This window comes from Budorcas taxicolor, chromosome 8 (genome assembly GCF_023091745.1).
Source record: "Budorcas taxicolor isolate Tak-1 chromosome 8, Takin1.1, whole genome shotgun sequence".
NCBI classification, from domain to species: domain Eukaryota; kingdom Metazoa; phylum Chordata; class Mammalia; order Artiodactyla; family Bovidae; genus Budorcas; species Budorcas taxicolor.
This window is the reverse complement of record NC_068917.1, coordinates 89,080,314-89,098,703: the sequence shown is the minus strand read 5'-3', so window position 1 is coordinate 89,098,703 and position 18,390 is coordinate 89,080,314. Positions and strand designations below refer to the sequence as shown.

At 43.5% G+C, this 18,390-nt stretch overlaps 1 protein-coding gene across 3 annotated transcripts; it reads right to left on the bottom strand.

The window, feature by feature from the left end:
* Positions 1-1,619: 1,619 nt before the first annotated feature.
* Positions 1,620-14,689, bottom strand: NFIL3 (nuclear factor, interleukin 3 regulated). Of its 3 annotated transcripts, none has more exons than XM_052644683.1 (2): positions 14,522-14,689; positions 1,620-3,472 (listed from the first exon to the last, which is right to left on the bottom strand). In XM_052644683.1, exon 2 carries the CDS (start codon positions 3,298-3,300, stop codon positions 1,912-1,914), a length of 1,389 nt encoding a protein of 462 aa, XP_052500643.1. In that variant the 5' UTR covers positions 3,301-3,472; positions 14,522-14,689; the 3' UTR covers positions 1,620-1,911. The 3 variants fall into 3 exon arrangements, with proteins under 3 accessions (XP_052500643.1, XP_052500644.1, XP_052500645.1); XM_052644684.1 differs by lacking the exon at positions 14,522-14,689 and adding an exon at positions 12,881-12,986; XM_052644685.1 differs by lacking the exon at positions 14,522-14,689 and adding an exon at positions 11,534-11,552.
* Positions 14,690-18,390: the final 3,701 nt, after the last annotated feature.

The window sequence follows — 18,390 nt, the reverse complement described above, 5'->3', positions numbered from 1 at the left end:
ATGTTGTTATAGTCATTCCATCCATTCTAGGCTGTGAAATGCTTTTGGATGTCGACTACCATCCAGTATCTTAACCCTCCTCTGCCCTGTAACATTTGCAGATGATATAGGTGTCCCTCTGGGCCTCATTCAGTCACTAAAAACTGCTGAAAAGACAAGTCCAAGGGCTGAGACTGGCAACACATTCCCTAAGCGTCAGGAGATTTCAGAGCAAACTGGTCACTGTGTCCAAGAGGACAAAGTGGATGGCCTGTGTGTGTGTCCCAGCATTCCCTTTAACTCAAAGGATCTCTTTTTATAAAATATAAAAGTGTAGGAAGTTTAAAATACTAAAAATCAGGCAGTCAAAAGGGCAGGGGCCCTCTAAACTGGGATGTTATAATTGGGAGATATGCGTAACAGCGTGAGGGCTAAGTCATCCTTCACATGTATTATGAAGCCTCAAGACCCCCTCCCTATGCCCCCGGCATACACACATACTTCTAGGATGAAAAAGAAGGCAGCGTGGGAACAGTTCTGGAGAGGCTTTGGTGAGGAGAACAGCTCTGGAGGAAGCTGTTCTTAACCAACATCCACTCACCCCTTCCAGCCTACCCAGAAGCCAGTCCCACCTTGCAACAGAAGACACACTTGTCTGTATTTAAGGACACTTACTTCTATGGGACGATCGAGGATCCTGGACCAATCATCAGTCATGATCTTGTCATTGGTTTACTTAGAATGATGCTTTCTTCTGGACGTCTATATTATAGTTTCCAAACTGGAGCTATTATTTATAGTCATCATTAACAAACTGTAAAAAGCCAAGTCATTACATATATTCAGGTTGAATATGATGAAATGTGATCATTGATGTGTTCTTTGAAATTTTGGAAACTAAGTAAAAACAGTATTTCACTAGCTTAATTTCCTAGACTGTTATACTCTGGAACTGTTAAGATTTACAATAACATAAAAATGACTTCATCCTTAGTCTTTAATCCACTCTTTTAATAGAACCTCTAAATAACAAAGTGGGTCAATGACTCAACTATTCACTTCCATGTGTCATACTTAAAAGAGATGACTAAAGACATGCTGATGCTAAACAACTTGGGTTTTTCTACTTAAAAACAAAAAGGATATAGAAAACGAAACCTTAAAGAAAAATATATAACAGGGAGTAATTTAGTAAATTACTAGGCTCAAATGCAAGAAAATGCATTCCCCACCCCCTTTTCTCTACTCTCCTCCTATGGAAGGTTTTCAAACTTACCATACCCTGGACCAAACTAGAAAAAGAAAATTATGTGTTGAACTTATGTTTTAGTTTTCCCTCAGACAGTAAAGAATCCACCTGCAGTGTGGAAGACCTGGGTTCGATCCCTGGGTTGGGAAGATCCCCTGAAGGGAACGGCTACCCACTTCAATGTTCTGGCCTGGAGAATTCCATTGACAGAGGAGCTTGTTAGGCTACAGTCCATGGGATCACAAAGAGTGACTTTCATTTACTACAGGTGGGAGAAAACTCTTCCAAATAAGTAAAATGCAGAGTATCTTAATACAGTATCCACTTTGTTATTTAAATTGCTTTCTTTCCCATAAAACTAAGTGCAATGGAGCAAAAGTTCTGTGTTTGTCACCAATCCTTTATTGAAACTGGTAACTTACACACTTTATAACAGAACAACAAAAATAATGTTCAATATATACAGCCTTTGCAATGGACTATTTGACTATACACAAGGCAGAGTGATAACACAGTCTAATCTTCATAATAATTTGTGCACAAAAAGACACCCAACAGACAACATGTGAATGTTATACAGTGAAATGACATCACAGGTCCAGTGAAAATTCAGCCTAATACAAAACGTACTCATCTATTGCAAATGACATCTCTAAAGGCCCAGAGCTTGTTCAGTAGTAATTTTACCCAGAGTCTGAAGCAGAGATTTGGTGTGTGGCTATAAGTCTTTTAAGTGAGACGACCTCTGCAGACAAGTTTGCTATCCCCTGCTTCAGAAACAAATTCTCTGGGTCAGAGACTTTGTAACCACTGTCTTTCACTTCCACCACTCCAGTTTTGAAACTACTCTGAATTTTGCCATTAAGTTCTTTTTGATGCCAGTGTTCAGATTTGAGAGACCAATCTTGAATGTTAGTCACTTGGACTGAAAAGGGAGTGAGAGAAGAATGTACCAGGTTGGGGGTGGTATGCTTCTCAAGTTCGAAATGTCTCTTCGACGTCATGTCAACAGGAGAGGAAAGTTTTTGCGTGCCCTCAAACTCATGATCGAAGGCTTCCACTTTTATCTGCATGGCTTTGCCTTTAATCCGAAGCTTGTGTGGCAAGGCAGAGGAGTTCACTTCTGGAACTTTAACCACTGTGGCGTGGACACGCTGAAGTTCGACGGGAGAGTGGATCGGGCCCTTGGGAACCTGCTGCTCATCTTCTCCATCGGATGACTTTCCTACTGCACCTTCATCAGTTTCCGATGTCCTCGGAGAGTTACTGGAGGACCGGTTGACCTGCAGCAGAGGGGGAGAGTGCGAGTATCCGGGAAAGGAATTCCCCATGTAGTTCTGATACACGGCCCCTCGGTAGGCACCCCGGTCATCTCTGGGTTCCCTGGCATAGCTCTCCAGTTCCATTGGCTCTTGCTTGATGACCTGGAACTTGCTTTCTGGGCTTCTGCAGCCACTCTGCACAGGGCCCTCCTGTGAATGTTCTAGCGAGGATACTTCTGAAACATCAGACAGAGAACTCTGAGGAGAGTGCTTGATGACAGAAATGCAACTGCTGGCCACCATCGAGGGCTCATGCTCATCCACAAAGGCGCTCACAGTGGATTTGGAAGTCTGGTAGTCTTGAAAGTACACAGCTGTAGAATTACTGAGTTTCTGAATCTCCTGGGCGTAGGCTGTTGAGCTAATTAAACCAAACTTTAATTTTAGGGAAAGCAGTTCAGCTTTTAAAGTGGCATTTTCTTCTCCCAGTGCAATGAGTTTGTTCTCCAAAACCAGGTCATTCAGTCGACGTTTCTCCCGGGACCTCTTGGCAGCTTCGTTATTTTTCCGCCTCTTTTCCCAATACATGGCATCTTTCTTCTCGTCGGGAATGAATTCCCGTTTCCTCCGACATGCTGAGGACTTGTTTTTCCCCACACTTCCTTCACTGAGAAGGAGTTCTTCCCCTGTCGTCAAGTCTTCGGAGACTTCGGTCAAGGCAGAATTAAGCACCATCATCTTGTCCACACTGGTACCAGCATCAAGAGATGCCTGCTCCTTCTTGATGCTCTGCATTTTTCTCAGCTGCATCAGCTGCACCTTAACGTATATATGCAGTGCAGGAGAAGTTACTTCCTCAGTATTCTCAAGTGCTTTAAAAACTGCAGTTTAAAATCCATCAATATTCTTCCTTTTGTTCTACCATCCAGAATAAATCTCTTCCGCTCTTCTCGCTGAATGAAGTAGGGGTCTTCTAGATGACCTGCAATACACGAAGAGAAATAGTTATCTATTTGGTAAATATTTATTACCAGCTGTGTACAAGAAACTACATGAAGCATTGAGGGGCAGTAGTTCTGTCCTTCAAAGAGTTTACAAGTTTGAAAAGAAAGTAAGTACCCAAATACCTATACTGTAAAGTTGTAAAGGACAAGTCCCCACTGAGAACGGTCAGCAGGGGACTATGTGGTCCAGGGGAGTGAGAAAAAAGAACAGATCTGCCCTGGGGAGAAATAGAAGGCGGCTGTGTTTCAGGAGAAAAAACAGTGGGGTGGGGCATGTGGGGATAGGACATTACAGGAAGGAAATGACAGATCGCCTCTGGTTAGTACATTTTTAAATAGTACTTGCATCTTGTGGGGCTTCTGAATACCTTTAGATAGCATTTATATGACTGCCAAGCAAACCAGTTCACCTCATAAAAGGAACTTTTCCAAGAAAACCTTTTAATGTCAGTAGACAGATTCTGTAATTATATGGAAAACAGAAATGGAGCTAGATTTTTATTTCCACAGAAACAAAAATAAAAGTCACACAAACAACTGAGTTGTAGTTGTTTAATTCTTATGTGGTTTATGTCACGGTCATTCTGCCAAGTGACTCAGCACACCTGAAAAGGACTCTTCTCAATAAAGCTGTCTCTTTGACACATTTGTGCTATGAGAAAATGCTTTACTCCCCCCTGGTTCCCTCAAATTCATTTATCAAACATTCACTTAAAGTTGTAGCATCTACAATGCCTTTTTTGATCCCGATAATTCTGTCATAATAGATTTCACTGATATAGTAGTTTCAGCCTAAACCAAATGGTTACTATTCAAAGGGATTTTTTTTTTTAAGTACAGTGCCTTCTTGAAACTTAAAATTATTTTAAACTGAGAGCATTTAATTATGGAAAGAATTTCTTTCCATTTTACGAATTAGTTTCAAACAAGATATAAGAACTCGAAAACAGGACTATCAACTAGCTTCCTTTTCCACTGATGACAAATTTATAATCTGAATTTGGCCGGACAGGAGATGATAAATCCCTATTAGGCTCCAATAACAATCTTTCCATGGTGGTTTCGGATCTGTGTTTCTGGACAGGGTTTCTCTGCCTCGTTTTCCAGCAGGTTATACGTTCATGAAGGAGATATGGTAAAACGACTGTTTACCCAGCACTATCTGTGCACAGCACTCTCTCCTGCCCCGTTAGAAAGATTTAATGTTTTCATGTCCCTCTTTCTTTCCTGTGCATAGTTTTATATTGACTAATGAAGTTTAATTTTATCAGTTGGTAAAGCCTGCCAGCTTCTTGTGTCTTTTCAAGAAGGAATAGAAGGAATGATGTAATCATTTCAGGATCATCAAGGATAAGGTTTAATGCCACATTTTCGTCCATCAGACTGAGCCAATGCAAACAGTGAGTTGCAATTCAGCAAAACTTAATGGTTATGAATACTGAGCTTCTGTTTGTCTTTGATAGTATCTTTTAGTGGGAAATGAAGGCAACAAGTCTGCCACAGCAGGCAGTGATGGTGTGAGAAAGGGAGCTTCCTAGTTATCACTTAGTAAACAACACTACTTCCTATATTTGCACTTAACATTTCTTGGTCTGACATGAAAACTCCTTTTCCTTCTACATACTGAATGGATTATTTTCTTCTGTCAATAATTTGTATTTCTTAAATCTGTTAAGTCCTCCCCACTAAAATCAAATCAATGCTGAAGCAAGAGTAAAAATTCCAACTCCAGGAAGATAACTATATTGAAATTTTCCAAGATGCATTTCAAATCTCCACTGTATCCCCAGGTACTACTATTTATTTTCTTGTACACTATGATTCTAAGTATTTTTTTTCACTTGACAATCTTTCTCTTCCATGCATTTTTAAATTTATCCTTTCCTTGGAAAAAAATTAAATTCCTTCTACATTTCATCTAACCTATGAATTGTTACAGTTATGCTTTTGAAATGCCCCACCATTCTGTCTGTATTACTCTTTCTAAACTTTTTGTTCTTTCATCATTTCATATCCATTTCATCATTTCAAACCTATGTTGAGTGAGTTGAGACTCTGATTTCAATCTCTTGTTCCAAAGAATCACGCTGAGTCTAGTGTGAGTGAGGGCAGGCAGGCAGCCCTTGCCACACCACATAGAGAAAATAATCCTACTTCTGTTTAACAAAAATATCTCACTTATTCTAAAATCTCTTAACCCACTTCTATGTGTCTAAGCACTGTATGTCCACTTTTTCATCTCTATAACTTTGTTTGGTATGTTCAAAACCTGCAGAAAAATCTCATTTCTTTTCAGTTAATCTTCTTCCAATTTCAATTTCACTAGGTATACTAGAATCTGGATTCTTCCCTCATCTGCACATAATAACTGCCTCTATGATTCCACCAGCAAATCACCACATACTACATAAGGGTATTTTCTATAATATTATTTATCAAATAACTTTGCTGTATTGAAAAGAATTTATTAGCAGTTCAAGATACTATAGAGAGAGGTGCTGATTTTGTACAATGTTTATCTTCCTACATGTTTGTTTTGTATGCCCAACTAGAATACCGATTAGTTCAGGGAGCAAATTAATATATTTGTATCCTAGCAACAAACTGAACCTCTTAGGTGCTCGTCATTTGACTGACACTTATTTGCCTTACGTAAGAGAGCTTTGTAACAAAAACTTGCTGATACATTCTTTTAAATTTGATATTATTACATAAATTATAAAAAAGTTTGTTTCACTTATTAAGAGAGAACGTCTCTTATTCATTACTTGTCTTATGCAACAGATATGGAGCACCTACTGTATATCTGGCACTGAGCCAGACTTGGGGCAGATAAAGACGGAAAGAAGAATCAAACTCCCAAGAATCAAGGGACCCCTTAATCTTTGGTGAGAGGCAGGCTCATGAATACAGATGAGCACTGTACTCACACACGGGTGTGGCAGGAACGTTGCCAACATGGGGAGTCAGTGTACGTATCATGTTGTTTCTAGCCACGTGGATTTTTTCTTGGTATGGTGACAATAAAAACAATCATTACAGGCGCCATTTACTCAATACTGACTATGCAACAGGCACCCTGAGCCTGGCCTGTCATTATTTCACTGCCCTCATAATAATAACCACTTTCAGATGAGAAAACTAAGGCTGGGAGAAGTTAAGCAACTTGCCCAGTGTCACACAGCTAGTTAGGTGGAAGAGCTAAGATTCTCAGTTCTGTTCTTCTCATTTCTGTGTAATATATACCCATTTACTAAGTGCTTTGGGGGCAGCAAAGCACTATTAGATGTTGCCAGAACTTCTTTCAGACAACAAAAGTACCATCTGGAACTTTTCTCCATCTTCCTCAGAGTTGTTTTATATCCTGTGATTATTTAGTGAATTGAGAAAGCATTCTAAATTTTCATCTCTCTCTAAAATTTTAATCTCCTGGCAGTCCTATATGCTAAAATAAATGAGAAGAAAAGTCACAGCTGTTGGCATTGTCATCTGCGATGTTTTTTCCCCACAAACCCAAAATATATCAATTTTCAACATGGGGATAGGGTACAGGTAAAGCAAAGAAGACTGAGCGACTTCCCCAAGATCATGCAGCACTAGAAGGCAGAGATGTTGAGGGGAGAGATCTATCTGTGCCTCAACAAGAAGTTTAAAGAGCATGCAAAGGTGGATTGCAGTGCTTTCTAAAAACATCAGTATTTATGTTCAACTAATACCTTTATTTCAGATTCCAGTGTTTTCCCGTATGATTAATTTAACAGTCATTTCACCTCTGCCTCAAGTTTTCAGATCACCACTAACGCTATGTTCTATCAGTCACCGCTAGTTTCCTTTCTGGTGAGTAACTGACATTAAATGCCAATTCTATGATGCTGGTGTGTTCAGCAGATCGGTTTCATTACACCCATTAGATAATATGGCTGCTTCTTAAAAACACAAATAAAAAGAGAAATTAAGAGCAGGAGTCATCACATGCCAATGACATATTTTCCCACACCTAACACGGACGTGCCATTGCTAATTAATGCTTTTTCATAGTACATCACAAGATTTCTGTAGCCAGGAGTTGTTTCGTAAGCCCACATTTAAAATTCTACTTAAGTCAGATGACCTAAATATTGTTTTTAATTAAGATTAAATTTGGTTTAGAAAATTCTCTAAACAAATAAAGCTTTACAACACAAATTCTAGCCCTAGCTTCTTTTTGAGGAGGGACATTATGACTTATGTTTACAGTAACAGACCTTTATCTTCCCTGGCCTCCAACACATCTCTCAGGGAAATACTAGTGGACAATTTAAACTTATTTCAAAACAAGAAAAGAAACATTTTGTTTCAAGCATCTAAAATCTGACTAACAGCTTAGACATTAAAACCTACTATGAAAAAATTTTATTATCTCTTTAAAGAGACTGCAAATTGCTTCTACTCTATACTCTGATTTTAACATTCTGTCAATACAAGATGAAATACTATTTGGTATGCCCAATGATTTGGAAATATTTTGACAGAATTACCTCACTTTTCCTCTACTCTCTGAATGTACTATTTACACTCTCAGAGATATAGTATAGATACCATTAAAGAAAAAAAACTTTTATGTTAAACTACATCTCTCCACTAGGAAGACAACGGCTTAGTCTTGAGATAAGTGCCATTTTAGTGAAAAAAGATAAAGTTAATGAATCAATTCACAGTTCTTTAAACTAGTAATACTAGCAAATATTAACCTACATTTTCTTCCTGTGGGTAAAATCCATGACGTGATTGTTTCAATAAAACGCTTTACTTTCTTTTCCTGGATGAAAATAAAATCTGGGGGTGAGGGATGAAAAAACTAAGGAAACACTGAAGTTACACGAGGATCTTCTAATCAGGCTGAAAAATAAAATGTTTTTTTCAATTAAGAAAACTATGTTAACCCTCATAAATGCCTCCCATTAATAATATAATTCTGTCTCTAGTAACATAGACTTCAACCCTGAAGTCAGAGAGAAATGTATACTTGATCAAGATATGAATACACACACAAACAGATTCTCACACTCTGCCAAAATCTATCCTATAATAGCAACAAACTGACCAACATTTTCTATTCAGGTACTTCTGTAAATGAATGTGTCAAAACCAGAGAAAGTTTATGATAAATGAAAATACTTCAAATTCCTTGCTCTCTCATCTTCAACAAAGGGCTACTTGAAAATTAGATTTAAACTTAATAAGTACAATGACAACATTGCATTTTACTATTGCACTGATATAATTTACGGGACTGAAATACGAAATAGTATAGTATAACCTGACTTTTTTTTTTTTTTTTTTTTAATAAAAAGAGTCCACTATTTGTAACCGAGCTCTTAATGGAAATATTCTGAAGACTACTGGGGGTAAATGCATAGATGCTAACACAACCAAACAACTTCAAGGCTTGAGGGAGAGGAACTAGAAGGGTGGGGGTGATGAAATACTAATACATTAACAGCAACAAAAACATGTGCAGTCACTTCAAAATGGGGACCATCTGCTTTCTTGAAACTTTCAAAAAGATAACTTCTCATTAACTAGCAACTAATCTGAAATCCTAAGGGACACCAATAATCATGAAGTAACCCAGTTATAGGAAATTTCTGCAACAGGTAAGTAATGCCAGAATACATGCAACATGTGGCAATGATGGGGAAAACAAGGCGCGTGCGGGGCTGGGTGAGAAAAGGGTATGAAAGGGCAAGGTTTTGAATGTTCCTAATTAAACTGAGAAGTCATTCCAGTTTTCCTAAGCTTGACTTTTTAATTTCTTGTTCACTTTCTTTCCCAGTGAACAGACGATTACACATGTCATTTGCTATGTGCCTCATGAGCAGAACAGATTATTTTAAATGTTTATTTTTAGTGTTTATTTGAAGGCTACTTAATTCCAGTTTTAGATCCCTAGAAAGTTAATTAATAAAAGACACCATGTTCTGAGAACTAAAAGGCTTATAAACACCATTCTGCTTCCAAGGAAAATGAATGCTCAAAGCACAGATTATTACGAAAGGTATCTAGTAAATCTCTACTAAACTTTCTTATCATAAAAACAAGCTAGCATACTCTAATTAAAACCATATGAGAAACAGTGTTTTTTTAACTACAAGAAAGTTATTTGTAATGAAATTTGAGAGATAATTGGGGTGGTGGTAATATAACTTCATTTTGAAACTGAAAAGCTCTTATGTAATGTCTGTGATCAAAGGTCAATGTCTTTCGACATTCTCACACAAGTCCAATCTGGATAAAAATCAACTCAAATGTAATTTAGAAAAATAACAGGATATCAAACAATGTGTTAACCCTGTGAAATACAGGCATACCTTACAAAAACAAGAAATGAATATTAAAGGAAACTTCAATTACATTGTTTCTGTCATATTTTGAATTGAATCCCAAGTGTGCTCTCATTCCTTAATACAAATTAAAAATAAACAACTCTGAACAGCATCAATGCCATCTGGATTACAATGGAAATAATGAAGTATGTGTGATTTTACTTGGGTAAAAATAAAGCCTCGGCAATATGACTGTACCTTTTCCATTCTATGCTGCAATCACATTCACGTCTCGGAACTGACTCTATGGACCAAAGCAAGGTCAACTAGAAATATCCACTCAGCTGGTGAGTCAAGCATATTGCTCAACATGGGAAAGGGCCCAAACAAAGGGTTTTAATTTTCAGGTTGTTGCATCACAGTGATGTTATAATTGCACTTAGCAAAGATAAGTCTTTAACACAGAAAAGGAAATGGTTTCAAAAACTCCAGTGAGCTTGCACTCATACTCAGGGAAGAGACAGAGGCCCCCCGCCCTCGCCTCCCCCGCAAACCCATTTTTCAGGTTCCTGGCCTGGACTGCTAATCAATTTCTCCTAAGGTCCACTTTCTTAAGTCTAAACTGGGGATGATAATAGAACAGTCAACACAGTGCCTGGCACAGGCAGGGTCCATGTTTAGTAAATACTAGCTTATCATCTCATTTCTGAAGAATAAGCAGCATCAAGGCAACGATTATGACTAGTTCCAGGCCTAATTTTTGCCTCTTACAATTCTTAGTGAAGCATTGTTCTATGTTACAAGGCTAAACCAAATGAAATTTAATTCTACGTTAATCGGTCAACCACTGACAGTTTCATGGGGCATATCCTAGGGTTTTAACCATAAAGGATGCACACACTCCCTCCCAGGATAGCTCATCTGTGAGGTCTAACCAGCCTGTGATCTCAGACTGGAATTTTAGATCCAGAGATTATCCAGGCCCAGGAAAACCATCAAAAGAAGTCAAGGGAACTGGAAAAAGACAGCTGTTTGGCCCTTTTTACACCATTAATGCTACCATCAACTCACCTCTCTCTCCTTTAAACAGTTCCCCCAAACATTAACCCAATGACTTGGGAAGTATGAGGTTCTGCAATCCTGTCAAGAATTTCCTTCAAACTAAAATTACCATTAAATGAAATACCAAATAGTTTTGAGAGAAAAATTAATCATTACTAGAACAACAACAACAACAACAACAAAAGCACAGTATTTCAAGAAGAATCTTTAACTTTAGGCTTAGTTCAAACTTCAACCCTTATTGCACAGAGACTTAGTGAAAAATAAAGATGAATATTAAAATACACACACACACATATATCTGCTTCCTGGTCACTTAAGTCACTTAGACAGGAAGCATTTACTGAGCTCCCCACAACTCTCCAGCTAAATAAACAGGTTTTATTCCCTCAGTTTACCTCGGAGGCCTATCAGGGCAGTGCCCAAGACTGGGGCCTGGGACCCAGCTCTTCTCAGCCCAGAGCCTGTATTCCTAGGTAGCACTTCACTGTTTCCTAGCTACTGACCTGCCTGAAACTCAAGAAAAACCATTAGGGACGGGGGTGTAGGATTTGATCCCATAGAAGCCAACTTTTTAAACAATACACTTTTCGCTGATGGCTTTTAGAGAACTGTGACGCTGCCCTGAATTTACCGCGATTTATTGCATGAGCACAGTCTCAGAAGACTTACTTGCCAGGATGAAAGTACCGTAGTCTTACTCAGCAGGACAGCGGTATCCCATCCACACAAGTGCTGTGATTTTTTAAAATACTTAACTCGGGGGGATTCCAGTTCTCTCTACTCTAGCCACATAACTAATGTGCAAAATATATATATACCGACACACTATATATATATATATATATATATATATATATATATATGTGACTCGACAGTCAAGTTGGGGTCCTCCTTGTCATTATCAATACTGAAGCGACCCCCACCCCCCACCCCCAATTTTTGTGGTCTGTTGACATTTGGTGGTTTTCTTAGGTCTTTTTCATTTTACAAGAATCGGAAGCGCTCCTCTCGGACACACAATGACGCTTTCTCGAACAAAGGTGTCGGTGGTGCTCAGGGGCTCAGCGCGCAAAAAGAGCAAGAAGGCAGGCCCCTGGAGCAGCCCGGGCCGCGGCGCTGAAGCGCTCAGGGGGCCGGGCAGCCCTCTCCGCGCGGAGCAGCCTCGCCCTGGGTCCCTCCAGCTCGCCCGGCTCCGCTCCCCCAGCTCCAGCTGCCCTCTTTTCTCTCCCTCCTCCCTTCCCCTTTCCCTCTTTCCGCGCAAGCGAACCTAGGGAGCACTGCACTCCCCGGCAGCGGACGGTCCCTCGGCGGCCCCCGCCCGTCCCCCGCGCCACGCCCCCCCCGGGCCCGCCCCCGCCGGGTGGGCGGCGCAGCGGGGCCTCGGTGCAGCCTAGACCCCCGCGCCAGAACAAAGGAATGTGGGGAGGGGGCGAGGAGGAGGAGCGCAGGCCGCCTTGCAGCCCCGGTCCAAGCGCCGCCCAAGGGCGCTCCCTGCCGTTGACCGAGGTCCGCGCCCGCCACCCCCACACCCCCCCCCCACCCCCAGACCCGAAGGGGCCGCAATTGGGAGGAACGCGCTGGGAGGAAGGGAGCACCCCTAAGGTCGCGATCGGAAGGTGGCGCTACGCGGCCCCTTCAGGCCCAGGGCTCCCAACCCGAGCTCCTGAGTAGGTCGGGGGTCTGACAGTGGGGCCCTGGAGCAATATTAGCTTCTAGGAAAGCGACTTCAATTACTTGGGGCAATAAATTTGTTCCAGAGGTGAATCTCTGTAATCTTTGTCCCCTTCTCTGCCCGCTCCCCGCCCCTGAAAAACCCTCCACAACCCTGCTCTTTAATTATTTTACTATTACATTAGGGGGAAACAATCTGACATATACACGCCATCGTACACATATATTCACACACACACTACATAAGAGTCCAGGAATAAATTTAAAATCTGAGTATATCACATAGTCACATAATTCTCACATGAATAAAACTGGGACATCCGTTAAAAAATACAATCTACTAACCTATATCTGTTTCCCATAAATCATATCTGGTCTGGACGAAAAAAAAAAGTGAAATAATACTGTGGCCTCATTCGCTGTTATTTACAAAAGCCAAGACCAAAAGATGACACTCGGTCATCCCCTGCTGTTCTCAGGGAACAGCACTTTCCTAAAGTGTCCTTTAAAAAGATAAATGGGAGTCAGCATCCAGCAAATCACCGGGCTCTGCGAAATGCCTTCCTAAAAATACAATCTTATCAAAGGTCTCTCGGAAGGCGTGGAGTTAAAACTACAGCAAATGGCCTTGAACTTGTATTTGCACACAGCCCTGGAGAAAACACCAGAAATAGCTCTGTGAGGCCACAATTGTTAAAATGCGATAGTTAGGGCTAAATTTAGAAGAACGCACATTTCATTAAGGGCAAAAGACGCACATTCGGCAACATGAGCAAACTCAATGCTTACCCAGTTGTCTACTTGCTTGTTTAAAATATCCTTTTAAAAAACTGTTACAGTGACATTTTTAAAGGCTGGGATTGTCCTACTTTCTTTGTAGCAAGATTATAAAATCACGTAATTAGCTCCCTCTTCCTATGCTCACTGCCAGCAAATTCGTCAGTTACATAATGCAACATTTCCAGGAAACTATTATGTGCTGTCTTGTCGTGTCTGAAAAAGCAATGACAATAAGGTGAAAAAAAGGGCTGATCGAACGGAATGCATTAAAATTAGGAAGGTGGGGAGGTGAACGTCACAATGGTTTGTCCCAGATTTAAAAAGAATAGTTCAGAACACCAAAGGGACGAGCTCGGGTAGTATCCAAAATCAGAATGCAACCCGAGGAATTCTTCCTTTTCTATTTTGTAGGAGTGTTAAAAAAAAAAAAAAAAAGACATCCTTTTCGTTTGGGACGTAATATACAGGCAAATAATGATCTAATATCCAACGCTGCGCTACAATTACCAAATCATTGCCCACGTACGCGCACATTCCCACATTAACCCTTAATCCTTGCCAGTATTTCACCGTGGGCAGATTATGCAATGTATGCAAGGACAAATCCCACAACCTCCCCGAGCGCTGGTAAAACACGCTGACGACAAACAGGGTGGAAAACGTCTGTGCAGACTCAGCCCCGGACACAAACAAACGCAGCGCAGGCATTCTCTGAATGCCGTCACCGTTCACGCTACCGACGCTCTTTCTCAACGAGAAAATCCAGACTATTCCCCACTACTCAGTCCCCTTCCTCTCCTCCGCTGCCAGTCCCACTGAAGGGACCAGAAAGGAGAGAGCGCAGCCCTTCCCCACGAGATGGCTCAGCCTCCCCGGCGCTCTTCTCTACCAAAACATCAATTTTCCTGAAATCAGGAGACATTATGCAACAGCAGCGGGGGGAGCGCAAGCCAGCCCGGACTACGTGCCGGAGCGAGGGTGCTGCAATCAAAGCAGCCACCTTAAGGTGGCGAGTCCCCTCCTGACAAGGCAGCAAAAGTTTATGTAATGAATGCCCCGCGCACACTCGCAGCCGCGGGCCAGCCCCGCGCACAGCCGGGCCCCACGCACAGCCCGCCCCGCGCCCAGCGCCCGCCGGCCGCGCGCCTCAGGAGCCCGCGGGGAGCCGGGCGCCGGGCCCCGGCCAGCGGTGGGCGGAGCGCTTACCGTGATCCTGCTCTCCGGCTGGCGAGTCGGGGCGGCGGGAAGAAAGAACGGGGGCCAGGAGCCGAGCCGACGGCGTTCGGAGACCGGGGTTCGGCCTGGCCTCCGGGGCGGCAGGCGGCGGTGAGGGCGCGGCGCGGGAGGCAGGCGGCGCGCCTGGTCCGCGGGCGCCGTGGCCGCGCCGGGAGATGTGTGTTAGTAGGTCAGTTCCGAGCGCGGCGCTACGTCGCCACCCGCCAGCCCCGCCGTGACGGGCGGCCCCAGCCCCAATCGCCGCGCCCGCACCCGCCCCCAGCCCGCCGCCAATGGCCGCAGACGGCGGGGGCGGGCTCTCCGATGCCCCGCCCCACTCCGCCCCGCCCACTCCTCCTCCCGGCAGCGCCGGCAGCGCCACCAGCGCCCGGTCCGCGTCCCTTCCCGGCCGTGGTCACCACCGTCGCTTGAGTACCGGGAGGACCAGCGCTCCGCGCCCCGCGCCCTGCTCCAGGGTTGCGCAACGGCCGGCGAGGCCGTCTCGGTTGGGGCGAGCCTGGGAAGGGGCCGGAGACCTCCGCCTCGCCGTCCGGTTCCCCTCACCGCTGTCTTCACCCTCTCGGTCACCGAGGTGCCTCCCTGAGCCCAGCGACCCTTGCTCGCTCGCCGAGGCGCGTTTTGTTTCCCCGCACGCCGGCCTAGCTACCTGTTGCTGACCGAGTACCGGGGCTGAGAGCCGCAGGCCTCTTCGGCCGGGGCGTGGCAGGGACCTCCGCCGCCTCCTCCGCGCACACTCCTGGAGGACCCCTCCTCCTGGAGGTGGGCGAGAGGGAAGGCGGGGGGCGCTGGCGAACGGCCAGGACTCCGGGCGGGCCGCGGAGGGGAGAGGGCCAGGCAGCGGATCAGAGCCCAGGGTTGCTGCGTAGGCAGCGGTTACAATGCTCCGCGCGCGTCTCCACTGAGAGCGCGACGGCCGGGAGCGAGGGGTTGGCTAGGTGGGGAAGCGCAACGCACGAATAAATGTCGTTCACTACACAATTAGGACGAAGATGACGGCTGCGAAGTTTTTCCATAATATGACTGGGAAACCAAGCTGGCGGAGGTCCATCTGCCACTCCCCCAATCCCCCTGGCCACGCCGAGAGTGGCTGCCCGGGATGCGGTTTCCCGGGCCCCGTGCGCCCAGCTGATACGCCCGCTGGCGTTTGCTGCTGGGGCTTGAGACGGCCGTTCATGGTCTCCTTGATCTTGAAGCTAGGAGCAAGTCTGGCTTTCTGCCTCTAAGTGGTTGTGGTTGGCTTTTCCCCCAAATTCTCTGGCTACGTAAGAGACATAAAGTGATAGGAGAAAGGGCACCTCGCAACGAGTTAAGTCATGGAGCTACAGACTGAAAAGGCACGTGACATACACAGGGCTCATTTACACATAGAGCAGCAGTGCCTGCCTTTGCGAAGGGAGCCATATTCCTGATGGTGATGCACAGACTTGCCCAAACAGAGAATGTGGCAGGTGCAGAAGGGTCTCCTGGTCTGCTTGGACTATGTGGGAGTTGGGCTAAATGCCTTTCACGAGTGCCCACTTATTTTTTCCTATGATAAAAACTCACTTTTTAGAAAAATTAAAATCCAAACTAAACACCAAAGAGTAGAGTGAACACCCCTCTTCCTCCGGTTACCATCACCGACCTCCATCGTCAATAGAAATTCTGCTTGCTGCTTGTCTGTTTTCTGTCTTCCCCATTCTCATATTACAAAATTATAAGTACCCGAAGACTGATGCTTAAACATGCTTATTACATAGCAGTTAGGTTTTCGGAAGGCTTTACATTTCAAACTATTCTCCAAGGGCAATATTGTGGTTCAGAACACACACATGTTCACAATTCATCTGATCAAGTGTAGACTTACCAACAGGGCCCTGTCAACGCAGACATGCGGTAGGGGTTTTAGCATCTTCCCCAAATTCACCTTTCCAGATGCTCACCAATTCGAGAAGCACATCTGTGTGTGGCTTTTGAGTCAGCTACCTATATTAGACATCTATTTCAAAGAGTTGACTCCCATGATGAAAATGAATCCTGATTTTAGTTTGTATTTTCCACTTCTTTCACTTTTACTAATACATTTCTTTTTTTCCAAATTCTCATAATGCCCATTGTAGCTTTGAAAATCTCTCTTAGATGAAATTAAAACCATATGCACGTCAGTTACCTTTTTCAGGGTTATAAATGCATCTAGTCCCTAGAAGTCCAGAGACACTAAGAGCATATCACCCCAACCCCAACCGATAAACATGTCCACATTGTTCTGTTTTTTAAATAGCTTTGCAGAATTCCAAAGCTGTCCTAGAATGGGTAGTGTAGTGTTAGTTGCTCAGTCGTGTCTGACTTTACTTCTGCATGGGCTGTAACCCACCAGGCTCCTCTGTCCATGGAATTCTCCAGGCAAGAATACTGGAGTGGGGAGCCTTTCCCTTCTCCATGGGATATTCCCCACCCAGGAATCGAACCCAGGTCTCCTGCCTTGCAGGTGGATTCTTTCCTGTCTGAGCCACCAGGGATGCCCAGGATGGGTAGTAAGTAGCCTTATAGAAAAACAGATTAGAAATTCAAGAAAGGTAGGGGAAATGCTTGGAGTCATCCCAATTGGTGATAGAGGAGGAATTCTCTGAATCTGGTAACTGGTTCTTTATGCTGAATTTTGAAAACTTTTGTTCCTCTAATTACCTGAGTATATTTGAGATTGTGCCTGCATCATTTTTAATTGCCATCTTACCTGGAAATCATATGAAGCATAAAAGATGTCTGTGATACTAGCTTAGAAAATAACTCTTTAGCTCCTCCTGGTGATTAAGAAACCACTAAAGAATATAATGAAGGATCTGTCCCCATGACTCAAGAGGTGATGTGTCCAATGTTATACCCTAGAACATTCACAGACTAGGCAAGCACTTGCAGATTAACAGGAGTAAATGGAGCATACAAACTGAAACATTGGAAACAAATTGCTCAGGTTGGGGAAGCTTCCAGAAAGTCAGCATGAGCCAGAGTGTAGAACAGGCTTGCTACCAGGTCCTTGAGAAGAGGAGGAAGAGGGGTCTGATTGAAGCAGTGAAGTCAAAACTTCCTTACCCTCAGTTCCTTTCAGTGCTGGGGAGGAATGAGGGAAGAGAAGGTCAGGACTGTGATGAGAACTTCTGGCAGAAGACAATGAACCAGCCTCATCTGCTTATACTACAAACATGCTTTCTGACTGAGCAAATATAACAGCAGAGGGGAATGACTAAGAATGTGACCTTTTCTTCCTGAAATGGGAAGCACCCTACAATAGCATGTGTTTTGAGGGAGAACATACTTAACAGGACATATGTATTGAGAAGTTTTTACCTGGGGACACTTCACACAGGGATAGCAGCTGCAAACTGGGCTATCTAATGAGAATTCAGGTTTCCTGTGTGTGGACCATGGCAGAGAAAAAGAAAATGCCCCATCTAAAGGAAATAGGGGCTGCATGTTCTCCCCTCTGACGGAGGAGTTCTGAAGAGATGCCCCAGGGAAAAGGAGCTTTGGAAGCTGAAAGACAGGCACCCTACCCAGCGATCCAGATGGGACAGCTCCACCTTATGTGTTCTAGATATTGGCTTCTGGCTTTCTTTGCAGAAAACTTTCCATAACTAAAAATCCTTTGGGGACCTCAGGGCCCCACAGCCAGCATTTTGTGTCCGGAACCCTTGTCCTTCCACTGCACTGTGTTTTTTTAAGTCTCTTGTGTCCTTTCATTAAACTTTATGGACAGAAGGTGAAACAATTTCTAGGAATCCATAGGTTATAGTTTTGTTTTGCTTTTGCATTGAGGCTTTAAAATGTGAGATAGGGTGGAAGCAATGGTCAATGCTGGTCAC

Bases quoted from the DNA above. Each gene is read 5' to 3' on its own strand.
- NFIL3 (XM_052644683.1), bottom strand. From the start codon at position 3,300: ATGCAGCTGAGAAAAATGCAGAGCATCAAGAAGGAGCAGGCATCTCTT.